Source organism: Caloenas nicobarica, chromosome 11 (genome assembly GCF_036013445.1).
Source record: "Caloenas nicobarica isolate bCalNic1 chromosome 11, bCalNic1.hap1, whole genome shotgun sequence".
Taxonomy (NCBI): Eukaryota; Metazoa; Chordata; class Aves; order Columbiformes; family Columbidae; genus Caloenas; species Caloenas nicobarica.
The window spans coordinates 15,279,077-15,306,848 of NC_088255.1; the positions used below are offsets into that span (position 1 = coordinate 15,279,077).

Sequence of the window (27,772 nt, forward strand, 5' to 3'; positions counted from 1 at the left end):
GTTCTCTTAGCAGTGCAGGACTGTAGCACCTTAAATAATTTGTTAGACCTTTTGCAGGAGAATCATATATGTGATGGAAAAATGTAGCCTGCATACACGACTGTCTGTCTGGCATGGAAATCTGGTGACACACCAACTGCTTCCTTCCCTGCCGTGCAGATTGACCATTTTGACAATACATATGCATAAGGGGTGATTTTGTGTGAGAATGTGTTAGTGTGGATGCAGCACTGAATGACTGCAGTTCTATTAATTCTAAGGACACCCTGAGCCTAGAAACAATTTAGTTTGATTTGTATCAAATTAAGAGAGCAGCTAATGAGCTGTGTGGACCCAAGCTGGCTCAGATGTCTGTACCATCATCTACAGCACTTTGGGTTATCAAGGCAGGGTGCTGAAGGGAACAGTGTGGGAACATCTGAGCCACTTGCACAGAACCAGCACAGCTCCAGTGGGGCCAGAGCTGCATGTCGGATAACCCATCCTGATGGCTCGTAGCTGAAGAAATTTGGCTCTCAAGATGTGTTTTCTGCTGCTTTAATTGGGATTTTCATTACCCAAAGTATCCCAGTCCCTCGTTACCCTGCATGTAGATCAATGTGCTTTACAGATCTAACACGATTCTGTCCCTCTGAGTGTATGATCTGAAAGGTGTTCAGCTAAATTTTCTGTGCCTCAGCAAACCACGCTGTTGTGAGCCTTTGGTGAGCAAGACAAAGTCGCACAAAATATGCAAATATTTCATTGCTGTCTTCCCACCACCCTATTTCTCAGCCAGACTACAGACTTTCTTATTTACAAATTGGCAGAACCCCTCTGTTTTATTACTATTAATTTGCCTGACTTGCTATATTTCTGCTGTTCAGTCTTCTAGTTGGTGATTAATTGCTCTGAAGTGTACAAAAGGATTAAATGCATTTGCTCATTCTGTCTTGGGAGGGTTGGATAGCAGGATGTGTTAAAACAAGGCCGTTTTATTTACACACTCAGATCCTAAGAGCCGGGCAGTCCCCTCTTCTTGCAATAAAATACAAGTTTGCTGGTCAGTTGTTAGTTCCTCAGGGATCATAGCCCTCATTACAGCATTTCCAGCTTCGTGAGACTGTTGTGAGGCTAAGGTTAAGTTCGTAAACCTCTCTGAGACCTTGAAGGGGAAGTAAATAGCATTACTACTGTTAAGCAGTGTTAAAGGCTAAGCTAGATAAATGATACCTCAGGGACTGGAGGGCTATCTTGGCGGGTTATGTCTGAGATGACATCAGGCTGCAGAAGAGGCATTATATTACAAGATTGTATGCAAATGAAATGATGGAAGAACAGTTTCTAGAAGATGTATTTTAAGCCTGTTTGCTATGCAGCTTTCCCCTCTGGGACTGGCATCGTGATACTGTCAGGGGACTCGTAGAAAGGAAGGGTTGAAAGTAAAGCTGTTCAACTTCCATCAAAGGCTTTGACAGAACGTTTTTATTTGTGTAATTAAAAAGTTTTCACTGGAAACGTTGTTTTTGACTAATGCTTGAGTCAAACCTAGACAAATGTCAAAGGTCTTTTGCAGGAACAAAGATCAATGCACTGTTTAGGAACAAAGGGAAAATTCTGTCTTCAGGAGGCAAATGACACAGACATAGGTCCTGGAATTAAGAAACAAACCACCAAAAAACCAAAAGTATGGAAATTAATATTATAATAGTGCAGCTTTCACGTGCAGCCTTCCAATCAGGAATGTTGTTTTGTATATTTTCACTTTTCACCTTTGTGTTTTCAATTCCAAGATTCTTGTGATTTGCAAAACATCAAAATGTAATGTTTCTTCTGAAGCCAAAGTATGCCTTCAGGTCTGTTGAATGGTAACGAGGATATATACTTTTATGTCACTGATACTTCAGCTCTGCTTTATTAACAAAGGTCATATTTCCATTTTTGGTTTCCAGCCATAACACAAAAACAACATCTTGGCTAGATCCACGGTGCCTGAACAAACAGCAGAAGCCTCTAGAAGAATGTGAAGATGATGGTAAGAGACTAAAAGTAGTGAAATAATAATGTGTTGGGTCCATTCCTAGCTGTCTGTCTTCCTTTCCTTTTCCCCTTTCCAATAATCTGTGTTGAGAAATACTTAAAAAAAAAAAAAAAGGTTTATTGGTAAGGGCACAGAGATAATATCCATTATATTTTTGTAAAATCACTGTCTGTGTATGTAAGGTAGCCACTGAGATGGCAGATCATTTAATAAAGATCAAAGAGGTGCTAGAAGTAAGAGGCCTCTGTTTTTGCAAAGGCATTTGAATAGTCACTGATGCTGAACAAGACTCAAAGCTTTCTAACATGTTTGTTCCTTGGATGGCTGTGTAGGAGGAAAGTGACTGAGTGTCTGTTTGCTCCGTTGTGTTAAACATCAACCGCCCGCTTTACATGAATTGAGAGAGTTATGTTATTTCCTTGTATGAGCAGAAATAACTCAATTGCTTCACTTCTGCAGTTAAATTCTGACAGTCCACTTAGTGTTATGATTGCTGAAAACAAATTCCATTTGAAAGTGTAGATTTTTGCCACAGAAAATTTACACAGATGTAATTTTGTATTCCTTGAGATGTTGGAAATGCAAGCCACTGTCCAATTTAGAGCAGCCAAATGCAGGACTCTTAAAAGAAGTTCATTCCCTGCATCCTTTAGGAGATACTGAAAGGAAAAGGGAACTGTGATGAAAATAACATAAATGTTTGGGAAAATCTGTGTGGAAATTTTGGTATACTGACCAGGAAAGGTGATGGTATTCCAATGCATAATTTTGGCTAGCACAGTGCTATCATGCTAGACATATCTTAAAAATGGAAGGGTTTATTTGTCAGTGTTGGTGCTGTCCTTGTAAAATTAGTTTTCATAATATAATTAACCTCCTACTGGTATGAGTCAGCTCAATAAGAATTGTGATTTTAGTATTTTGTAAAATAACCGACTCAATCCCCTTTTACTGGTAGATTCAAACCTGGCCTCCAAAACTGCTGCTACTATTTTTGCGCATGCAGTTTTTCAACCTCTGCTTCCTTTTGTGTGTGGGATTTTGCAGGATGTGAGAATTTTTCCTGTGCAGCTTTCGCTGCCGTGATGAAGCAGCTCACCAGCTTCCTAGTGCACAATGCAGCATATCCCAACCCGCAAGGATGTGCAAAGCCCGGGCAAAATCCAAAGCGCACCGAGCTGACGCCTGCTTCAGATCCCTAGCAACTGGCGTCATCTGTCAAGGAGTGAGCAGAGGGAGCTGGATTAATGAAGTCCTCGCTCTGCGCCTAAAAATGGTTATGTCAGTGGGTAACCAGAACTGGAAGGAAATTAAATAATGGCGTGTGCAGGCAAAGCTGCCTCCTCCTTGCAGTTAAGCATTACTGGCAATTTAGAGAGGGGGTTGCTAAGCCTCAGCACAAGCTTTCCTCTTTCGGAAGAGAATGGTTATCCCTAAAACACAACTTGGCTTTCACTACCAGCAAGACTCCCACTATGCCAATAGCCCTGGTGATGCCAACAAGGGTCACCGTGCTCTGGGCCAGGGCACAGAGCAGCAGCAGGATGAGGCAAGACTGGGTGGCCGAGCTCCTCTGTCAAACACCCATAAGCCTCCTTGCAGAAGGGAAAGTCTTTCAAACCTCATGTCCTGTTAGCAATTCTAAAACGAGCCTTGGGGTCGTTTATGTAATTGGGATTAGAAACATACAGTTGGGTAATTTTTTGTATTTGATTAAGTTGATAATTTTACAGAGCAGTGGCATTTTTGTTTATCAGGTCCTTAAAATCAGCTAATTTCATCTTCCCCCACACCTCTTCACTTCATTCACCAAGTTACTCATTAGTGAATATTTTTAACATTCAGTAGTTAAATGAATTGCTTCATAGCTACAGCTGTGCACTGCACTGTTTTGCTTGGCTGCTCTGATCTTGCTTTGCAGATAAAAATAATTGTGTTTTAGAAAACAGTGTGAGTACAAAGAAGAGAGAAGGCTATTTTTACTGCATTATAGTTGCTGGACGTTTTTGGCAAGGGGCACTGTTGGGAGTATTTCCACTGCAGTCGGTGGGACTCTTCCTCTGTTTTCTTCGGGGTGTGTGTGTGCACTTGAGTTTTCAGGCTCGATCCCATCCTGTTTGTGGTTGTTATAAATGTTAGATGTCAATGCAGATTTGTTTGGGTGCAGTTGCCTTGTGTTATTTCTTCATCAGGATACACGTCCCTAATATGTTTTTGGTTGTTTGCAGTTGTTTAGGCTATCAAAGGAAATTGCAATTCATATTTCATGCTAATGGTCCTTAACAACTGCTTTGGTAGAATATATTGTGAATAGGTTGTGGAAGTGGTCTTTTAGGTGTCCAAATTTTCAAAAGCAATACTGTGACGCTACATCTTCTGTTTGCTTCTATCATTCATTGATGTGGTTTATACTTTACTGTATTAGGTCCAAGATTGTTTTTACCATCTTTGTTCTGGTTTTGTCATAATCTTTCATTTTCAGACTGCATTATTATTATTTATAGGCTAAGCAATGCTTTAATCATCTGTGTCACTGTTAACTTATGAATATGGAGCAGATAATGATAAATTGAGCAACCGTGAATATTGATGGCTTTGTGTGTTTGAAAAATTATGTGATCTTTGTCCCAGGTGCCCTGCTAAAACTGGTGCATTCCTGTATATGCCTCACCGGTACATCTGGACTTCAGCGTGGGCCTGTGCCGCCAGCTAAACGAGGCGCTTCGCTTAGTGTCTCTGTTAAATCATCTGAGTAGTTACGGCCGAGTCAATTGGACCTTGTATGCACGTAAATTTCAGTACTTTCTTGAAAACCTTGCTACGTTAGTTCTTATTTAGATGCAAGGTTTTCCTCTCGGATTTCTTCATTAGTATTCGGGTCTAACCTTCTGATGGATCCATGTGTCGACAGAACGGATTGCGAAGGTCGGACCGTGCAGATCTGAGGGAGAAGCTTCATTACAGTGAGAACAACACAAATGTATTACTTGGACATACCAAACTGTGGCATGCAAGTAGTAAATTGATACAGATATTTTGAGAATGCAAGAAACAGTTATTTCATTATCTACATCAGATCCATCAATATTCAGATCACTAAAGTGCAATAAATGGAAATCTTGGGTGTCGTCTGTAGATAATTAGTGCCAGTTCTGCTGTTTACTTTAGGGATTTTCTTGGTTGGTGCTGGTATCTGAAATCTTCTTTTAATTTTTTCTGTCTCATTTACTGCTCTTCCCTTGGAGAAGAAGGGGTACACACGGAGGAACTGGACAGTGAACTAGGTAAATCATCCATCTCTCATTTTGATGTTTGGCTTCAACTGCACTGTTTTAAGCTCTTACTTACTTTCTCCTTTGTATCATTTTGCATCTTTCAGTTTCTTTATTTCAACAAGCCTAACTTATTAGCAAAACCTCCCTAGCATACAAAGCATTAATCTTCCCCTGGTTTCAAATCTACGGTGTTTTTCTTACTGATTCAGAGTTTGTAGAAAGCAGGAGGGCCTTAATCTTGCAAAGTTTATTCAGCGTTGCTTCCTCCTGGACCCTGCTGAAGTCAGGGGTTTTCCCATTGGCATCACTGGCTCCAGAAAAAGCTTACAGATGCCAAAGCTGAAATAGAGTAGCTAATGATGCTTTTTTGCCGGGGCTAAAGACATTTCCCAGACAAGAGAAGGAAAGCGTGATTTAGAAAGTTTAAGCATTGCAGAGGATGCTTCTGCCGAGCTTGTGAATGAAACAGCTGAAAATTGTGCCTCAGTAGGTGATTTTATAAACAGATGATTTTCAATGATGTGGTACGCTTTTATTTCCTGCATCTTTTTGTGAAGAATGCTGTCTCGATATCTAATCTCAGCGGTGCTCATACTGATAGTGGAGGTAGTTGTTATTTCTGTTCAGCTATGCTCTAGTGCATTTGGAAAGCTGAAAGGCATAAAAGATTGAATAGGATTTTATTTCCACTAGGTCTGTTATTGCTTTTAAAAAGGACTGTATTTACAGTTTATAGTTCTGCGTACTGGAGGATTGTATTACCAGAGAATTAACCTCGGGTTTCTGTAATGACTTGCAAGTAAGTGTATTGTGCTTCTGTGTGATTGATACGGCCTCAGCAGCCAGCAGCTATTGAGTGGACTTTTAGCACTACTCCAGGAACTGTTCTTCTGGATAATATGCCTGGAATAATGTTGGAGGCCTATCTTCTTTTAGTGCAAGAATTTGAAAGAGATGACAATTTAAAGAAGAATGCAGTCACTGTAGTGGTACATTAGCATTATGCTCAGCTCATACAAATAATCAGCAGCAGACTGAGTAACAGAAGTAGGTGGATGCACATCAACAACCTGCAAAGATTTCTCAGGACAGTCTTCACAAAGAGTGACTTAAAACAAGGCGGGGAGGGGGAAAAGGCAATTTTAGAGGCAATAATGAAATGGAAATATTCCCTTCTTTCAGTGTGATATCAGGATCTAGTGCAAGAGAAGAGCTGAAAAAATAGATGCAGGGAAACTCATTAATTGATAAGCCCGATCCCGGTTCTGCAGGTACCTACATACACACACAAGTGTTTTGCTCAAACATCATGAGATATACGCTTTGTTTTAATGCAGATAAGCTTTATTGAGCTCATAGCCCATCAATATACTGTTGAGATTTGCAAATGTTGCAATGTAAAGAAAGACCTTTTCAAATGCCTCAGTTGGCTAGAGCAATGTTAGGGAGGCGGCATGAAAACATGTGGCCTATTCACTAACATTACTCGTGATTAATACAAACTGCTTGGCACCAGATATTTAGCAGCTGAGCTTATCAACAGTTTCTCTTCTAAACATGAGAAAATTAAAACTTGAAGCACTTGCACAACTAGTTATTTTCAAAAGTGGGGGGCTGAATATGGGTTAATAAGTCACCTATTTTTAAGGGAAGGTTGTACAAAAGCACACAAAAATTAAAAGTTTAAAGTAGAATTGGACATACGCTTGGGCAGATCCTCCTGGCCTCACAGGGAGCAATAAGAGCAGAGTATACTGAGGTCATCTCCAGCTCCTTTAGTGATACCTGAGTGCAACTAAAATACCTGGTAGCTGGAGAAATTATTTTTTAGGAATCCATCCTCTCTGTAGGGCAGGATACTAAGCAGAGGCATCTCAGTAGGAATCCATGTATTCACCCCAGATTTAAAAGTGTAAAATTGGATATTTGTCCCTTGAATTTACCTGCTGACAAATACTCTGAGACTGCAAAGTGCTGCATGGGTGTACCAAAAGAAAAACCATATGGCTCACTCAGACTCCTAAGGATGCAAAATATTCTTGGAAATCTTGTATTTCTGATAAAATCGGATGTTCTCGGTCATCTTTAGTCTGGCTGGAGGGGTAGAGAAGGGAGGTGAATAATTTAAAGCTGTTAAGAAGCTTGACTGTGCAACATGGCTATGTTTTAGAGAACTTTCAGAGACTTTTAGAAGTCAGAAAGCACATCTACGTAATCAATGACTAATGTGTTGAAAGCCGCCGTTTTGTGCATTGTTACTTCTGAAAACACAGAGATGTGTTCCTCAAATGGAAAGCTGCAGAGATAGAAAACTGGAAAGATTCTGGCGCAATACCGTTTTGGGGCTTAAGGAAAGTACTGTTTTTCTGACTTGTGAAAGTTCTTTAAAAGAAAAAAAAAAGTGTAATACCAAAACATTTTGTGAACAGAAGAAAAGCAAAAAAAAAAAAAAAAAAAGGAAAAAAAGAAAAGAAGTTGTTTAAACTTTAAAAATAGAAGACACTACATAGTCCAAAATATACAGAAGATATTTAGCGGGGAAAAAAATGTGGAAAACTCATTTTAAGGCATTTGTGCATTACTTCGCCCTTCCCTCATTCACTTTTTATTTTTCTTCCACCTCTAGCTCGGTCTCTTTACCATTCTACTTTCACCATAGTGCAAAGAATTAGATGGCTGTCACAGCGTGTGATTTTCCTGATTGTGTACTAGGTCTTAATTTAATTGCACTGAAACTCTTTAAGCCAGTCCCACAGTGTTTTCACCATATGGGACTCCTTTGCAAACCTGAGAGTTCCCTTTGCAAAAAGGCTTTCGGGATTGGCCGTTAACTTTTTAACTTTCTCTCGCACACATTTGCACGTTGTAAAGGAATATCTGTTTCTGAAGCGTTCATTTCAGGTCGGTCTGTTGATAAAATCGTGAAGCATTTTCATGCCCAAAAGTTAGCACTGGCTTGCATTTAATTGCTTATGTCTCAAGGAATCCAAAGATGTTAAACCCAATAAGGATAAAATAGTTATAAGAGTGGAAAACCTGCCCTATAACTGCAAATAAGGGACATGTGGAGCAAAAACCATGAAAATGGATTTCATCTGATCTCCAGCCAATTCTGAACACAAACATAAACTTTGAGTAATTAGTCCATGTGTGTTTGTATAGATTCTGTTCATCTTCAGTCTGGAGATATTTCTATCCTTATGGCAACATAGCTGAAGTCTATAAATGCAGAACTAGACAGTTACATTTATTCTAATTAATGGGCCATTGTTGATTGCCAATGCTCAGCAATTGATGCCGTTAATAATAAAAAAAAATCTTTGCACTTAATAATAAACAAACATAGATTATTTACTATCAGTCTTGTCAATTTAGTGATAAATTTTGAAGAATTATTTTGCATGGGGTATTCGAATTTGTGTTACCTGACAATAGCTTTTTGGGGTTTTTTTTAAATTTAAATGAATGTGCAGTCTCTGTGGAACCACACTTGCACAGTCCATAGCATGGTGGAGCCCTCTTTAGAGTTGATTCACAGCCTTGCACAAACACACCACTCTGTATTGTTAACAGGATGATTATTTCAGTACCCACAGCCAACAGGATCATTGTGTTTGAACGAGTGGGACAAGGATCAGGCCCCTAAGTAATACGTACAGCTTTAATAACCCTCAGTTGGATGCTGAAGTGATTTTATTACATTCGCTAATTATAGTTAAAGTACCATGTGCAGTCTAGAAAATCAACAGGAACAAAAGTGGATACATTTCCAAATGTTAATTTCATCTTCAGAACTGTTTTTTGTTAATTATGCTAATTAAAAAAAGGAAATCTTTGTTACATGTGATTATGGCAACATGTGTTTTTACATTAAGTGCTATGCTTTGAAATACATCTGTGTGTGCCAGCCCCACTTGGGTGGATTCCATATGCCAGGCGTGTACATTAAATTCACTTTGCCCTGTTTCAAGATGTGCTTTTGCGTTGGGCTCATGACTGAGCAATGCAGTGTAAATCCCTAAGAAAGGAGTAAAGAAACCCCACTTTTTTCAGGATTGGTGAGCATAAGAGGCTCAGTCCTGGCACAGGAGATGCAAGTGGTCTCTCTGTTAGTGTGCTACAATTGCTGCCATAATCTCACCCATTTTATCATAGAGTAGTTTGGGTTGGAAGGGACCCTCAAAGGTCACCTAGTCCACCCCCCTGCCATGAGCAGGGACATCTTCGCTCAGAGCACCGTCCAGTCTGGCCTTGAATGTCTCCAGGGACAGGGCATCCACCACCTCTCTGGGCAACCTGGGCCAGTGTTTCCAGTACCAGTACCCCCAAGTCCTTCTGCGCAGGGCCGCTCATGCTGGTGTTAAAATGCTGCTGGCCTGTTGCCTACACCAGCTGCCACTGTGGCGCCTCCATCCAGGGCCACTCTGCCCATGGTGGGAAATTGAGGCACTCCCAGAAAAGAAATTTATTGATAATTTGTTCATTTAATGTAAAAAGCAAATCTAAAATTGGCTGGCATAGGCACCTTCCCACTGTTTTGCTAATCTAGCACTGGTGAGACAGGCTATGATGTTGGTGCCATGCTATGCCAGCCTTTAAACGGAGGCTGTGATTGTTCTGAAAAGTGTTCAAAGTGAATTCTGAGCTACTGGTGAGTTTTGCATGCTGAGCAGGAGCAGCTACCTGTCAGAAAAAAACTGAACTGGAGTCTTCAGTAATGCTTTTTCTATTTGCAGAGTTGCCTGCTGGTTGGGAGAAAATTGAGGATCCCATATATGGTGTCTACTATGTAGAGTAAGTGCTGCTCTCTGATTCTGGTGTGCCTGTTGGGCAGAAGAAGGCTTTCCTCCACAGTGGTCTGGGTGCTTTTCTGAGAGCATCCAATACCAAGGAGGAGGAGACCCTGGCCCCTGTACATGCTGGGGGATGCCATAGGGAGAGCAAACCCTGCCCTGCCATTCCCCATTGTCTGGTGGGCTCTGGCAGCAGCACCCTGGGGTTGGGGTGGGCTCAGGGGAGAAAGGACCACCCCTGGGTCAGGGTGTGCAGGAGCCCCAGCACGTCACAAATACTTTTACCCAGAGAACATTAACAAGTGTGCAATTAACTGAGCTCCATCCCTTTTGTATAGTGCTATGGTCAAAATATGAGGGTGCAGAGCAGACCACCAATTTGGTTACAAATCAGAAAACGCTCGAAAGGAGGAATGGATGAGCTGGTGTGACCGAACAGCCCTGGCAGAGGTTCTTGCATCAGGCTGTGTTGTTGTGAATAGAATTACAGATTTAATGTGATTCTCCCTGGAATGAGAACAACTTCCTCTTGATCTAGATGTCAGATCACTCCCTTGGGAAATCGGACATCTGAGTTTTGTTTCATCGTTGACCCCATAAAATGAATTTTTAATTATGTGTATACTCCTGTCTAGTAGGATGGCTTATGATAGCCCTCAGAATAGACATGGAATACAGCTTCTGTCTGCTTTGGCTCATTTCTGATCCTGCCATCTGTGCCTAGGGAAACAAGGTTAGCAAACTGTGTAATTAAGGCTTGACATTTATTTACCAAAGACATCAAGAATATTTTTTGGCTATTAAATGCCATGCCAAGAGATCTTTATAGCATTTTTTTATGTCACTTTATATATACATGTCTGTTGGTTTTGTGGCACTCCTTAGTGACAAAATTAAATAGAAAAGTAACAGCAATGAGACGTAAGTTTATTTTACTTGCTATCTATAATCTAGCAAGATGGTTATAATTTGAGCATTTGTCTCTGTCCCTTCCAATTCAGGCACTCTATTGTTGCTTAATAGTTTTATTGAGAAACAACAGTATCATGAAAAAGTTTAGATAATTTTTAAAGTAGTTATCATCTTTTTCTTGACTTTCTGAAGGTATCTTGAAATTGGAAATCGTTTACAGAACTCATTAGCTTGTTTTTATTTGATTAGTTAAATATTTTTTCAGTGATTTAATATTGATCTTTAGCAGAAAAAGTTCTGAACAAAACTGTCTAGAGTGCTTCTATCGTAATTACTTGAAAAACTGGTTGTTTGTGCGTTTGGGGCAGGGGTTTGATAAAGACACAAGAGATCAAGAGACAATAAAATAACAAGTACTTAATGTTTAACTTGGCTTTGGATACGAAGATGGGCTTTAAGCTAATAGAATTTTGCAAGGTCTACATGCTCCTCTGCTGTAGCAAAGTCAGTATTGAAAAATTGCTCTGGAATCAAAGGGGTTGGGCAGCACATCTCGGCTGCAGCGATCGGTCACAGAGAATTCCCAGACCTCTGTCCCACCACCCTGGCACCTGTGGCTGGTGACCAGTGACCATCCTTTCCTTTCATGGAACGGTTCATCCTCTGCAGAGTGCACGGCTTGTCTGCCATGTTTGGACCACCTTTTTTTCCTTTTCTTGAGATTGGTAAGAAGTGTTAGCTCCAAATATCCCATACAGGTCAAAAGCTGCTGAGGAGGACAACTGAAGTTTCATCAAACGCTGCTTTCCACTGGGAGTATCTGCTGGTGGCTAATTCTGGGTATATTTTGATCCATTTGGAGTCCAGATTTTCTGTTCATAGCCTGCATCCCTGCTGTTATTTTTAAGGTGCCCTTTTAGTGTGCATTGATCAGATAGCTGACAGATCTGACAGATGTTACCAGTTGTTGGGTTTTGGTTTAGTCTTTTTTTTTTTTTTTTTAACTTCAGTGACCTAGGGAATGACTGCACCTCTAGGAATCTGATTAAAGCAGGGGTGATACAGGCTTCTCTTTTAAAATGCAATCAGACAGAGGGCCTTTTCTGCTTTAATCTCTTTTTTCACAGATAAGTCATTATTTTAATGTGTTTGTAGGAATTAACCAGTCCTACTCAACACATCATATCAATACTGGAATCTACTTGTTTTCCTGAATATTCTTTTAGGCACAACAAGGTGAACCTTGCTCCACGTGCACTGCGGTTGGGTTTGTTTGGTATTTTACTCCTTTCCCCAGAGCAGTTTCATGCCTGGCCGTCATTCCTGCTTGTCACATAAAGGGTTTCCTAATTTATTGCTCTCTTTCACCTCCAGCCACATCAACCGGAAGACACAGTATGAAAACCCAGTTCTTGAAGCGAAGAGGAAGAAGCAGCTTGAGCAACAGCAACAGCCACCAGAAGGTTGGCACCACGGAGGGCCTGATGGTTGGGGTTTTCATGAGGGAACGTGCCCTCCCTCGCCTTGGCAGCACCACGCCAATGTATTTGTCCTTCTTTCTATGGCCTTAGCATTTATAGGCAAAATGATGCACACAGGAAAGGTTGCATACGCCCTTCACATAAGGTGCAGCAAAGGAGAAAATCTAAACCATATAACCACTTAAACATAGCAGCTTTTACCTCTGTTAAAGGGGAGAGGTTTTTCTTTTAACGTTCTTTATTTCTGGACAGTTTCTAGGCTTCTCATAAGCAATTTAAACACGTGTTTTCCTTTTTAGTCTTCTCCATCAAGTTACTCACTGTAGCTGGTGTTGTTCCAGTCTGCACTGGGACTCATAGGCTATGGAAGGGATGAGGAGTTTGCCTTTACATATGCCCTGGAGAAACCCCTCTGCATGAGAGAATTCTTAACCCAAGACCTTTGGTTGTTGCCAAGCTCTAACATCTGAAGTTATTTCATTATTTTAAACACTTTTTTTTTCTTTTCTATGTTTTTCAGCCTTTTTACATATTTTTTTCTTTTCTTTTCTTTTTTTTTCTTTAAATGCAGCTGAGCTGCAGTGAGGGGCCTGTGGCGTTTGGGTTGTACCTTTTGCACCAAGTTATTTAACGGTCATTATCTAAGGGGAAAATAATTTAGGCTTCAGCATTCCTCCTGCAGACACTTTTCCCACAACATCAGCTCTTCTACCATGACTGCCGTGAGGAATAGATTTCATACAAATGTCAAGACCACTTAGACACAAATCAAGTCCCACATTTGAGTGTGAAGCAGGGTGTCCCAGCAGACGGAGCAGGAGACCTGGACATAGAGGGTCCTCCAGGACTGTTGTTTTGGACATCTCATTCATTTTATTCCCTCTCCACATGACTCTTGTTTCCTTTCTTGCCATGCTTCTCACATCTCTTCTGCTTGAACCCCATGTTCCCAGTGCGTGTACATGTAGAAGCTCATAGTGCTGTTGTGAAACGAGTAACGGTTCCCTCTCTGCCCTCTCTAGAATGGACAGAGGAGTGTCCATCTCTCCCACCACCCGCTGCTCCAAACCATGTTTCAAACAACCAAGAGGCTGTTCGGGAAGCACCAGTGCAAGGTAACAACCTTGTTAAACCAGTTGTAAAAGTGCAACAAGGTTTTTTTTTCCTGAGAATGAAATTCTCTCAAGTACCAGCAAAGGGACTCTATCTGTGACTGGTGTTACACACCAGGGCACATGCCCGTTTATCTGAACTCCCATAGAATTTGAGACTAGTTGTTTCAAGACCACATTTGTTGCCAAGTTGAAGAGGCAAATGAGATTGCCTGCATCAGGAAAGGATTGTGGCTATTCTCTGTATAGCATTCCAAGTCTTTAAAAAGGCATGGTGCAAACATAAGGTACAACATCGGTGGGATTTAGCAGCAACTGTGGTGGACACAAGTGCAAGTAGGAGGAGACCCTTTTATACAGAGCTGTATGGATGTGCAAGGATTAGGCTTCTACACCTTCTAAACCTACTGAGTTTAGAATGTGGCTCCTATAATAAGATCTAGTGCAGAGATTTCTTTTCGTTCTCGTAGGTCAACATTCGCTTCCAAAAGCAGCACAAAATCTCACCATGTTGCACTGTTGTTAAGACACAAACGTGCATCAACATGGTTTTAGTTTGAGAGCCCAAGCCAATGTTACCTCAACTCTGCATTCGTGGGTAGGTAGTTAAAATAGTTTAAGAGCCATGGAAACTGTTCAGCATATTTGGGAGCTGTGATATGCATAAGTTGTTGGCACTGTTTGGCAGGAACTTGGTTTTGAAGATCTGAGGTGTCTTGGTTGTATTCGTTACACCTGAGCAGCCAGGTTCTGGTATTGCCACAGATGAATCTGGCTTGCAACTTTATGGATTTTCCTTTTTGTGTGTTTTGAATCCAAATGAAACTTTGCAGGGGGGTATGAACTGGGGAGAACACCAGAACAGGGACATCCTCTGCCATTTGGAGAGCTTTGCAGGGCTGACTTTCTATAATAATAGAGGGTGAAGGCACAAGTGCCACAGCCATATGTTAGGAGTAAATTACACCATATTTCTGAAAAAACTGAGTTGAAGCTCCTCCGGAAATCTCTGCATGAGGAGCGAATAATACTGCGGACTCACTTTGAAGCTGTACATATGTACAAGTACTTCGGGCTGTTATGGCCTTATTTATTAGTGTCAGTGGTCTGTGTATAGCCAACTGCTCACAGACCAGTTGCTTGTCTTAAATAACCAACCAGACAGGACATGAATGAATTGTTCCTGAATTTGCAGCCTGAGCTGAAACATTGCCAGATCAGGTTGCCAGCAGAGGCAGAGAGGTCCTCTTGTACCTGTTGCAATACAAGTGCTCTCTGGTTACAAGTGGTTGTAAGCAGGCTTCATCTTTGGCTACATCTAAATTGCATAGCAAGGGCATGGCATTGCCGTGGTCTGCAGGAACCAGAGGCTGGGGAAGCTGAGAGAGGGGGAACCTGGCTGGAGCATCCTGCCAGATGTCTGTGTCATCTATCTCATCCTGACAAGAGCTAGGACCATCCAGGGAGAGGCTGGCCCCAGGAGCTGGGAAGTATTTCCATGCTCTGAAGGTCAGCCGTGGTTTCCGAAAGCAAGTTTGATGTAGAATACTGCTGTCCTGGGCTGCCTTTCCTGCCATGAAGAGCCAGGGAGTGCTCCCTGCTGCAGGTGGCAGCAGATCAGCCCTTCCAGAAACAGATGTGTGAAATTTAACAGTACCCAAAGCCCCCGGCACCTTCCCGAGGGGTATTAGAATACATTAGAGTAATCCAGATTTGCGGCAAAGAAAAAAGACAGGAGGTCTGAGCATGTCATTACAGTGCCCCAAAAACACTGGTCTTCCTTGGGGACACACCTGTGAATGTCACCTCTGCCTGGTACACTGTCAGGCTGAAGCAAGGGCTGCCCAAGCATCCATGCACGGTGATGCAAAGGAGCCATCATGCATGGGATGGGATCGAACATCAGAAGCCTCACTCCCAACAGCCAGCCACATTTTAGGAGAACATTATCTGTCTCAGGACCAGTCTGAGTGACATGTCCTGGTACCCGCTGATGATTCCTTTTCTCTTTCATTCTTTCCTCTTCCTTTCTCAGTCCTTTTCCCTCTTCTTTCACTCTCCATTTGCAGCAGATATTTCCAGCTTCCCTGTCCCCCTGCCCTGTGCCCGGGGGTTCCCATCTCTCCCACTGATGGCACTGCTGGTGGGGATGTGGGCACAAGGACCCCTCCTTATGCCCTGACACCTCTCTCCTACCTGGGGTTTTGTAGATACTCATTTAAAATGTGATCCCTTCCCAAATGCTGTAGGTGGGACATAGCCTGTGGCGCTGCTATCCTGTTACTACAGGATAAATTCACCCTATATTTGTAGGCAGATGCCAGCAAGCTGTGCTTGTTCTGCTTGTCTTTTGAACCAGAACGCAGCACAGGACCGTTGCCTCTCAGATGTATTTGCTACCTGAGACATTGGGTCGCACCTCATAGTCAGGGCTTTTTTGCAGCTTGGGGTCTGGGCAGAGCATCTGCCCACGATGTGCAGAATCACCCTGTTCCTGTGCTACCCTTCAAAGGCAGAAGACTGGAATTCCTCACACTGGCCCCTCATGAATAATCTTCAAATATACTTTTTTTTTTTTTTCCCCCTCAGTCAAAGCCTTACGAGTCTCAAATCCCCTCATTCTCCCTCAAGGTCTCCTTTCTGAACAGAGGCCCACGGCAGTGCTGCCGAGGTTTTTGAAAGTACGCCAGCTCTCCTGGCTGCGATACACGCTGCTGATCCCGGAGCTGTCACCAGAGGGCTTAGTGGCACAGTCTTTTCCCCTCTAAGCATTAAAAACAATTAAAAGTGCAAAGATGTTTAGTGTTGTCGCTGTGAAGTACGGCAACCATGATTTCACTTTCTGAGCCTGTGTAACATGCTTTGCAATGATGTGCTTTTGTCTTTGGAGCACCTCGTTCCCTCTTAACCGTGCTCCCAGAGAGCACTAACAGCCCTCCAGCAACAGCTGCTCTGGTCCCGGGCCACCATTTGATCCATACTTCACAACAGAGTGTTTCATCCACATCAGGCAAGGAGCAGAAAGGAAAGAGAAAAGGCTTCAAACAGTGTCTGAAGAACAACATCAGCATCCTCCCCTTTTTCACCGGAGGAGGCCACAGGGTGGTAGTGATGGTGGGTTGTGCTGAAGGGTTATGCAGTGTCTTCGCACAGCTCAGGAGCTGCTTTTTGCCTGGTGGGTTGGGAGAAGGCCAAGTGGTGGAAAGCAATGATACTCCTTTCTGCAGAAAGTCTCGCCGCAGACTCCTTCTGTAGGAGGCGTTTGTGCTGCCCCTCTCCCATCCTTCCTGGGATGGATGTAACCACCTCAGGACAGAGATAAGACACATATCCAAGGCTTTAATATATTCCGTTCCTTAAACCAGCAAGTTTTCGCCTTTGTAGCCTTGAGGCTTTGGTGTGCACAACCACAGCTAAAAAAGCGCCAGGCACTAGGGGTTTTGCTTGCTCCTTTTACTGCATGATTGGATCCAAGGAGACAGGTGGAGTGAGGAGGTGAGAGGATGCTGGAGTGAATTTCAGTCCTGTCCCAGCACACCGCTGTGTTCCTCCGTGTACTTGTTAGAGCGGGGAGGGACAGAGGAAAATCAGATCAAACGTGCTTTCCTGCCTGTTTATAGATTTTCCAAACTTCCTACACAGGAAAACCTTTTTTTACACGAAACCCTTCTGAGTTGAAAGGGAAGTTCATCCACACCAAGCTAAGGAAAAGCAGCAGGGGTTTCGGCTTCACCGTTGTTGGAGGAGATGAGCCAGATGAATTTCTTCAAATCAAAAGTTTGGTGCTTGATGGCCCCGCAGCACTGGATGGCAAAATGGAAACAGGTATCGATGATTTAAATCAAAATCACCACCACCACTTTGGTTTATGTTTTTACAGCTGTTTTTATGTGCAATTCATAGAGTACTGTAGTCCTTATCCCCATCTTGGGGAAAGGCATTCAGCTTTCCCATCAGCAAGCAGCAAAACAACATATACATTGAGGGGTATGTCCAAAATCTTATAGCAAGGCACTTCATGTGCTGGAATTTCACGTCAGGTGTCAAAATACCCAGCTGGGCCCCTGCCAACTCCTGCTTTCCCCATGCTGCCAGCAGTCGTGGCGTCCCACCTTAGGCTGCGGGTTACTGCTCCCTCCTGTGGCAATGGCTGCTGTGTTTTTGTAGGGCTGCAAGTGTTTGTGTATCTGCCGTGCCGCTCACCTCATCTCCCACGCTACTCCCAGGGAACGGGTGGAGGAGTGGGCTGGTTTGCATTTCCCTGTGTGGAGGCACCGAGGGCCAATTTGTTTCACCAGAGTTTGGGCCCAGCACGATGAAATCCTGTTACGATTCACTTGAGGTCACAACTCCTCACTTGCAGATGGAGCGTCACAACATCAAACATCCCTGTGTCGCAGCCCCAGTGTTAAAATATGAATCATAACTTAATCAATGCCTAGATTTCAGGCTGAAGTGTGTCTGAGGCATGACACATGGCACCATATTTGAGCAGTTGGTGTTTGAGAGCCTTCTGTTATAGGTCTCATGTGCTCTCAGTTTTGTTTCTATCATATGTCGGTATAGCACAGTGTATAACAGTGAGAGCCGGGCTTCGGAATAACTGTTAAATGGGCCATATACTATCATTTGAATCTATTAATTTTTTTCATGAGCCAATTCCACTTTCGCTTTCAAAAATGTTTATGTATGTAAAGGCTCTACGCAGCAAATCCATTGTGTACAGATATTCTTGCTTGCCAAGCGTCACCACTCCTTTTCCTTGCGAAGGTACTTACATGCTACTATTTACCTGTGAGCGGTACCTGCGGATGCTGTGGATCAGCTTGCGGGCTCTAGTCTTCACATGCACAAAACGTTATGTTTGATATATCTGTGTCCTCTGCAGGGGACGTCATAGTCAGCGTGAACGATACGTGTGTGCTGGGACACACTCATGCTCAAGTTGTGAAAATCTTCCAGTCCATCCCCATCGGTGCCAGCGTGGACCTCGAACTGTGCAGAGGCTACCCCCTGCCCTTCGATCCCGATGATCCCAACACGAGCCTGGTTACATCCGTGGCAATTTTGGACAAAGAGCCGATCATTGTGAATGGGCAGGAAAATTACGACTCCCCGGCGAGCCACAGTAGTAAAACAGGGAAAGTAAATGGCACAAAGGAAGCAAGACCCAGCAGCCCAGCTGAGGTCTCTTCCAACGGACCCCATGGTTACCCCAATGACACGGTCTCTTTGGCCTCTTCAATAGCAACACAACCTGAACTCATAACTGTGCATATAGTGAAAGGGCCTATGGGCTTTGGGTTTACTATAGCAGACAGTCCCGGCGGGGGTGGCCAAAGAGTGAAACAAATCGTGGACAGCCCGCGGTGCCGCGGCCTGAAGGAGGGTGATCTTATAGTCGAAGTCAACAAGAAGAATGTGCAGAGCCTCACTCACAACCAGGTGGTGGATATGCTGATTGAATGTCCTAAGGGAAGCGAAGTCACATTGCTGGTGCAGCGAGGAGGTAAGTGTTCAAAACTGCTCTAAAATGTTTCTTCTTGAAATTAAAAAAACAGCGTGTCATGAAAGACCTGCTTCCTAAGCTTCTCTGTAGAAAATGGTTTATGTCCTGAGGTGTAGGAACTGCCCCAATTTGGCAGCTGTCAGGTCACATATATGGTTAAAATTATTTATTGTTTGATGGTGCATTGGGGGAAACGTGCACATAGTTGCTGCGTGCACATGCACTACGCATGTCTTCTGGTAATGCACAAAAGGGTGGCATGGTTACGTGTGTGGCTACACCTTGACTTAGATAACAAACCCTGGTCTCATACTCGTAAAACTTTATTTTTTTAAATAGAACACAAATGTTTCCTAAACTGTTCTTAGAGATGGAGGAGGCTGGCAATATGTTCTGTAATTTTCAGTGTTCAAAATCAGATATCCAATGACTCTTCACTGTGGAAGGGTTACACCTGGATTACTGTTGGGAGCAGAGGAGAGAATTTAAACTTCTCCAAGTTGTAAGCAATTGAAATGTTACTTCTGGACATGTTTATTTGCTACACATTTGGGAGCCGAGCTTATTTTTGGTTGCATTGCGGAGAGTCCACCAGCAGGTACAAAACCCACCCTGCAGGCAGTGTGTCTGCAGCCCACATGGGAGCATGGACGATGGGTCACCTGCCGGGGGGGTCAGGCCATCCACAGGAACTCTTTCTCTGAAGAGTAAGTGCAATGTAACCTGAGGTAGTACACCCCACCTTGTGCATCATGCCCTCAGTCTGTAGACTAAAATTACAGGAGCTACTGTTGAGCTTTCAGGGAAGGTCCAGGTTGGCTGTCGGGGCCAAAGCCAAGAGCACAGGGTCAGCTTTCCCTCTCCCTGTTTGGGCACTGGGGATCCGAGAGGGGCAAAGCCCCAGCCCCGCTGTGCTCCCTGTCCCACGCAGTGGTTTTGGTGGACAAAGAGGCACATTGGTGCTCAGCACCTTGCAGGGATGGGCACGCTGCAGAGACAAAGTTAAGCTGGCAAGTAGGTGCTGAACACAGCCCCAGCCAGCCCTAGGAGGGATGTTCAATATAAAAGTACTTTTCTGATGCCTTTTCTAAAGTGTTTTGATTGCAGTAAGTTAGCAACAAAAGCCAGGCCATTGACAAGCTGCTTCCTGAATTTACAAGTCTGGTTTGTTGTTTTTAAAGACCTGTTTCAAGGAATTGAGGACATTGATTCTGCAATTAATAGAAGCTCTGGAGGAAACACTGTCTTTCTTAGATGCATTCTTTCCAAGTGCTTACTGTGTTTCGGTAAATTAAAAAGTAAAGAACAGAATATATTAAGAATTCTCTGATTTTCAAAGTGTGAGTTACCTAAAGACTTCCAGTACTAGAGAGGTGCTAGGAGGTGCACTGCATTCTCATGATTAATATATGTATTATGGAGAAAATATGGTTGGAATAAAATAGTAGCTATTATTAATCCTCCTGGAGAGCTTATATATATCTAGTAACACCATACATTAGTTATTTGAATTGTGGCTGACATTTAATAATCCTTCTTATGCCTTAAAGGCATAATGAAAAGATTTGATGAGGAACTAAAAGCATAGTTTTAATAAGATAGTAAATAGTTCCCTGATAATCTTGCTGAATCTCTCTCTTTTTTTTTCTTTTTTTTCTTATTTTTTTTAATTGAGATACTAACCACACATTGGGCATTTGTTATCACCTTCCTAGGTACTTCCCATATCAATCTCCTTGAGCTGCCTCCCTCTGTCAAGGTCCTGACATTTCCATCTGAGCATAGAGCACTTGCAGTTCCAGATTTCATACCCTCATGGTACAGGTCTCAGAAACCATTAGTGGCCCTGGATCCATGGTTAATCATGGAAATGTGTTTTTCTTTGCATCCAGAAGAAAGCTGGACTAAAAGGCACACGGGTTGTGGCACAGAAGCCAAGCGGGATACAGGCAGCGATAGCAGCTCCAGCAACAAAACCAGTTGGGTTTGTTTAAAGCTGGTCAGATGGAGCTGCCTGAAATGCACCCAGCACTCGGTGCTGCTGCACTTGGATCCTTTCTCTTGTAGCTTTACCTCGTGTTACCCCTGCCAAGTCTTCTATCAGAAGTACCATCCCCAGACAAGGTGCCGCTATTTATTTTGGTCCGATCACAGAAATGTATTTGGCTCCAGTGTCTGATAAGCTCCTTCAGGGCTCTTGAAGCTGTTCTTCCTTAGGTTCACTGTCAGTTGTCCTTTCCTCCTCCTCCCTCTGGTGTTCAGTGAAGAAAATGCTCGGATGCTGTCAGGCGTCCTTGCATTAGCCTAACATTTGCATTCAGTCAGGCTTTGCATGAAGCATCCCTGCAACACTAAGGCTGGTTTTCAGAGCTGTCAAAAGGATTTGTCAGAAGTGATTATTAATCAGGCAGAAAAATATCAGAAAGAGATGCGTAATATACAGGAAAAACTCTTCCTGCTTTAAGCTACTGGTGCGCTCCCAATGATGAGGTTTAATTGTTACAATGCAAACCCACAGCCGCTGAGAGCATCCTGTAAAATATTTACTGTGAAGTGTGTTGAGCTGAAGCGTGGCTTGTGGGAGCAGGCGAGTCCTGCCGTTGCCTTTGCCTGAGGAACAGAAGGGTGATTTCAGGAAGGATGAAGCTGAAGTGCCCCCTCTGGGTGCTCGGCTGCTCGCCTGTCATTTGAAAATCATTTGCAGGACTCATACAAGATTGAGGCAGGGGGATAAATACATTAAGACAGGGACAATGTCAGATCGTTGAGACTTTGCTTTCCAGAGGCCCCACAGAAAACTTGCCTTACCTATGTTCTGATTTTATTTTTTATTTTCCCCTTCGTCCTCTCCTCTCTAGGGTTTAGTTACATTATTGCTTTTGTTTTCCTATTTCACCTGTGTGTAGCACTGGCTAAAACTCACTGAGAATATCTCATGGTTTGGACTTCAAAACTTGAGGGGTTCGAAAGGATGAACGCCAAGCAAAGGCAGGTGCAGAGTTGCTAATTGGGCTGTACGTGAGAGCAGATCGGAAAAGTTGCTTTTGCACAGCAAAATGAAGGGACGGGACAAAATTTTTGTCTCTGTTAGGTAGGAGAGACAGAAGATACTTAAACCAAAGAGTTGGCTGAAGAACTGTGTATTGTTCAACCATGAGTAATTTAAACTGGAAATAGGAAGAAAGGGCCAACCCATTAGAACTTGTAAGTCAAACTGGAGGAGGCAGAAAGGCTTTGCTGTCTGGAGGTGAAGCTCGGCACGTTTGAAGGGGATCTGACATGGTGCCTGCAACAGCAGAGGAGATGCTTGATAACCCAGCAGGACCATTCAAGGGCTTTATACCTGAAAGCACACCAGTGCCACTGGCTTCAAAATGCAGAATTAAGCGTATGTTTTTGTCCGTGTGCTGCACAATGTGATTACACATTTCAGTTATTTTAAAGAATTATTGTTAATAAGGCCACAAAAGGCACATCTTTATTTTGAATATTTGTAGCTGAAAAGGTTCTTTTAACCTTGTACCTACCAAGTACATAAAGTACTTTTCTCAAAAAAAAAGCAAAGAAAGAAGGTAATAATATTTGCCACTTGAAATCCATTTGTCATTGAAGTCTTGTCTACGCACAGTAATCAACTGAAATAAGCAATTCTCAAATCCCTCTCCATTCTGCACAGATTCTATTCATAATAAAAGCAACATTTTGTCAGAATAATTTCCCTGCTTCCCAAGAGACTTTTATTCTGGGAATTGTGTCTATGCTGGGACAGGTAGGGGGCTGCTTCAGAACAAGTTATTTTGCAAAACTACCGTGCTGTATTTTTTGGAGTCACTAAGATATAACATTTGTTTCAGTGAGAACACGTCTGTTTCTAACTGCTGTGTTTTGTGAATTATCTCAGATTAAAAAGGATTTCTTTTTCCTTTTGGTTTTTTCTTTTTCTTTTTAGGTCAATCTTCGGGTCATCCAAAAATATCGTGATTAGTTAGTGTTCAGTTACAAGAATTAAAGTGAGCAGTTTTCATGCAGGTTTGAATGGATAGTTTCTCTTCAAAGCGTTCACAGTTAGTGCTCACGAGCATCTTCATTCACTGGAAGGTTGAAAATAACATAAACCTTTAGCCTTATCTGCCTAATCCCCTTGAAGTTGTGTTCCCACTTAGCTCCAGATCAAAGAAAAAGCATGCAGGTGAAATGTCACTCACATGTCATATGCAAATCAGTGGAGTTTCTAAAAGCTCTCTCTAGTGCCAAATTCACATTAAACTGGGAAATGTAAATCCGTCTTCCGAAAAATATATGATACATATGCTAGAGTTTCAAAACTAAATGTATTTTATGGGAAGAAGAACCAATGCAACATCTACCTGTTTAAATGCCTGTCAGCAGTTGCCTGAGTCTTAACTCCATGAACAGGCAAAGTCCAAAGTAAATTCCCTGTTCTTGTTTCAATTGAATGGAAGGTGTTTGTGGGGAGCAATGAGGTAGATGGAAGTAGGGAGAGGTCTGGGCCATCAGTCCTGCTTAGGTGGTCCTTGACTCAGTTGTCTTAAGAAGGTGCTTGTGATACATATAACTACAAAAAAGATTTGCAGCTATGAAACAAAATTGCAAAGCTCTAAAGCAATAAGCCTATTAAGTCTCCTTACCTAGATGGACCTTCCCTTGCTGTTCTGGTGATGCTCTTGACGTGGGAGGGTAATTAACTGCCAACACTTCCCTCGGAGAGGAGTTAACTCCTTCTTCTACTGAAAATGCACGGGAGAGTCAACTGCCCTGGATTTAAAGGCTCTTTCTGCAGTCTAAAATGGAAGGAAATATTTTTTCTTCCTCAATTCATCCTGTGTCCATGCCATTGAAATATCGCACAGTAATATAAAGATATGTGTCTTTTTCTTTACGGTGCTTGCTGCAGCTTCAGGCCCGCCCCAGCCAGGGTAGAGACAATTACAAGATCCTTTAGACACTGTGGAAAAACTTTACAAACAATATATCGTAACATCTTATAATTGCAAGCACATTATAACAGTATAATTGAAATCAGATTGTTCTTCGAGATGTAGAGTGTCAAAATACAATGCTTGGGCATAAATGAGCCATGGCATTGAGCATTAAATATCTGAGCTGAGTGAAATGTGTTACTGCTGCAGGTTTCAGAAGATATCTCCTCACTACTCCATCTTTTCTACCCCCTCGTGAACACCTGTCAGTATGATTTTAGAAGCAAAAATATTGTCTTTGTACTTGTCTATCAAGATCCTCTCCCTCTATGGAAATTAATTTTTCCCTTCCTGTCCTTACCAGAAGTGTTAGAAATGGATCATTTAGTGGCAAGAGCCAAACAAACTGAAATTTAAAAAAAAAAAGAAAAAGAGCAGTATCTCACAGTGTTGGAATTAGAGCTGCTTTTCAGTTGCTATCCCTAATGCTGTAAAACCATGGTAATTAGAGCTGCAATCAGCTATTCAGAGCAGACTTGAACTCTTTTGAACAAGCCACTCACTTCTGTTTGCCCTTTAGGTTTGCAGTGAAGAGCGAGTTGAAAGTCATGCCACTTAAGCATCTAGCTGCCAGAAAATTTCAAACTGTCTTAGCAGCTGCTGAATTAGAGAAAAAGTGAGTCTAAACTGCATTTAGGACAAAAATCACAACCTGGGAATCATCTGACCGTTACCACAGAGCGTGTTTGCCTGTGCCAAAGCTTCTGGAAAGGGAAGAAAAGTTCACGGTTTCCAGCAGCGTTTTCAGCTCCTAGTACAGAGGGAGCAGAGCATTATACTGAGGTCTTTGTCCTGTGTTTGGATCCGTAGGAACCCACCTAAACCTCATCTTGCTGAGCACAGAGCTGCCGGTACCTATCGTGGTCCACGGCACCTTTACGATTGGTTTTCTTGTTCTCTTCCCCAGCCCACCACGTTGTGGCGGCTTCTTCCCTCACCCAGAGCAGGAGCAGACCTAATTCCTCTCTGCCATCTGGTATGCTCAACTCACCTCTACGTTTTTTGAAAAATCCCATTTCAAGTCACCTCTTTTCTCCTTGCCTTACCTTTTGTCAATCACCACCAGCCACCAAAGCTCTCAGTACCTTCTACTTGGGAATCTCCCATCAAACGTGTTCGTTGAATCTCTCAGCAATTTGTCACTCAGTATAGGTTATTTCTAGCCATACACTGAAAAATACCTAATATTATAGTACAAATAGTAATATCCAGAAATAAGAGGTGGGGGGATGTTTTTGATACCTCACAGGTACCCCTCACTACTTAGTGATTTATATTTAAAAAATCAGCATCATAGTATGCTTAAAGAAATATATGTCCATGTGTAATGCCAAGATTTATTTTTCAAGTTTGTTACTTTGTAATTCCAGAGTTATGGATTTCCTGATTAAATTTGGAATCTCATTTGGCATTTAAAAATCCATCTTCAATTGTGTCCTCTTGTTTATTTTTGCTACTATTTCCTTTAAAGTGATTTGCCTGGGAGGAAGGGAATCAAATTACTAAAGTTTCTAAGTTGGTCTACAAACTGCGTTAGGAATGAAATGAATTTTTTTGAAGGTTTTGCAATGTTACTTTTGCATTTTCTGAAAATGGGCAATCCTAGTAAAAACACGTTGCTAAAACTTATGACTTAATGTGCAGGAAAGGAGCAGGTCGGTGGGAAAACTTTAGTTAGGAGTAGCTGCATCTTTTTTTTCCAAACCACCAAGTCAATCTGTGTTATCCTCTCCTCTCTGTTAAGTGGAATTATATTCTAACAAGGTCAGAAAAAGCTGATAAAACTTTAAAGCAAGTCTGATGTCACATTTACTATTCTCTTACAGCCTTATTCTGATTAGGGACTAGTATATCAAGGAGGAGATACAAAAATCAGTTGAAGTCAGAAAAAAGATGAAATAAAGGAAATGTTACACATTTTGATATTTTTAATAAGAAGTTTGAAGTTCATAGCCCTTATTAGAATTGCTTATGTGCATGTATTTTGATCCACTGTGCAAGTTAATTTTCCTCTAAGCAGCTCCAGAGTGTTAGATACGCCTTTTTGGGGCAGCGCTGTGTATTGTTATGCAGTACCATACGCTGATCACTGGTAATTGGTGTTGTAAAGCAAGCTAGCAGGAACTTGTTTTCTCTTTGTGATAAAAATAAGCCGAACTTAACATTTAAAATCAGGTCGTCTTATAAATAATGTAATATTTGGGGATTACACAGTGTTTTTCCCCTTCAAAGTGCTTTACAGGTGTTAATCTTACTGACATTAGCTATTTGCTTTTAATGATCTGAATTTGCAAGGTTTGGGATAACTCTACTTACCAAAAACATGAAAGGGGAAATTTTGGTGCTGCTGAAGTCTGTGGCAAGGCTCCCATTAGACTCCAGGAGGCAGCAGGGTTTCACCAAGGGTTTGGACGCCTACAGATGCCTGCAGCCACAAAGGGTCATTGTCCGTAGCTTGTTCAGACACCAAATAGTTCGATGTGTGTTACTAATGTTCATACAAATAGTGCATTTGCGGGAACTAATTAATTGGCATTACCAGGCTGTGCTGGAGTTTCTCAGGGCAGAGCACCCAGTTGAAATAGGAAGTGACAAATTCAAATATCAACCTCAGAAAGCCCAAGTGCTTAAAAATTCTACATTAAACTCCCAAAATTCCAGATATAAAAATGCCACATTGGAGTTTTTTCTGTCTTTTTATTTCAAGCCTCTAGTATTCATATCCAGTTGCCTTTTCTAAACCCTGGGAGGCTAAGAAGCTCCAGACAAAGCACATAGTCATATGAGCACCTGATTCAAAAAACATCTTTATAATATTGCAATTCTGATAATAAAGGAGAATTGGCATTGCTGGTATGTGGACATTTTAATTGCCTGCAGAATTTCCAGCTCTTGCTGGTCTGATACATGCAAAGTGCTGATCCTGATCCGTTAATCATTTGAGGCACAAGTGGTTTCCCCTCAGCTACCCTTCATTAACTCCGTTTGCACCGATTCTCTTCTAGAAATGAGTAAGCAACTGAAGAGATGCCTGTGGAATCTGCTTTTTGGGTCAGCATTAGTTTTACACCAATTGCCCTGCATTTTTGTGGCAGCGTGGCCTATCTATACTATAGCTTGTGACCCCCAGATGTATGTGTCATCTGAGCTCCAGAGTCACTTGGAAGGGTAAAACAGGATAGAACAGTTGCTGATTCACTGCTTGCCATTTTGTTACACATTTTGCATTAATTTCGAGGGCTGAGATAATTTCCTAAAATTTTGAGATGTTTCATGAAGCGTGCCAAGAGTAAACCTGTGCTTTAATTATTAAGGAGGTAAACAATTAACATATTTAGAATAAAAAAAAGTCAATTTTGCATCATCTTGCCTGCTGACAGCACAATAGTAGTGGTGTGCACATTATGCGCATGGCTGCCTTTCTGTGGCAGGGAATCTAGATCTGCTTTAAATTCAGTAAGAAAACCAAAGCATTTGCTGAATGCTGGAAGAAAAAAAAATCTGAAATCTTCCCATCAGGATGTTTTGTTGCATGAACCACCTTATCTTGCAGAAAGCAGTAGGCTCTTAAATGAGAACAAAACAGGAGGTTGCTTAGCAAATGGAAGATGAGAGCTCTGAAATTCCTCCTAAAGTCTTTTTTTTTTTTTTTCCCTAGCTTGAGGTTTTG

General features: G+C 42.2%; 1 protein-coding gene across 17 annotated transcripts in view; it reads left to right on the plus strand.

Moving 5' to 3' along the window:
- The window catches only part of MAGI1 (membrane associated guanylate kinase, WW and PDZ domain containing 1), a 347,210-nt gene that overhangs the window by 273,085 nt on the left and 46,353 nt on the right, over nucleotides 1-27,772 (plus strand). For 13 of the 17 annotated variants that reach the window (XM_065642339.1, XM_065642340.1, XM_065642341.1 and 10 more), the window contains exons 6-12: nucleotides 1,932-2,014; nucleotides 5,269-5,304; nucleotides 10,032-10,089; nucleotides 12,375-12,463; nucleotides 13,504-13,596; nucleotides 17,236-17,418; nucleotides 18,482-19,102. In XM_065642339.1, coding sequence (XP_065498411.1) covers nucleotides 1,932-2,014; nucleotides 5,269-5,304; nucleotides 10,032-10,089; nucleotides 12,375-12,463; nucleotides 13,504-13,596; nucleotides 17,236-17,418; nucleotides 18,482-19,102 — 1,163 coding nt within the window. The remainder of the gene's footprint in view (nucleotides 1-1,931; nucleotides 2,015-5,268; nucleotides 5,305-10,031; nucleotides 10,090-12,374; nucleotides 12,464-13,503; nucleotides 13,597-17,235; nucleotides 17,419-18,481; nucleotides 19,103-27,772) is intronic. The other 4 variants (XM_065642349.1, XM_065642350.1, XM_065642353.1 and 1 more) reach the window with 1 other exon arrangement.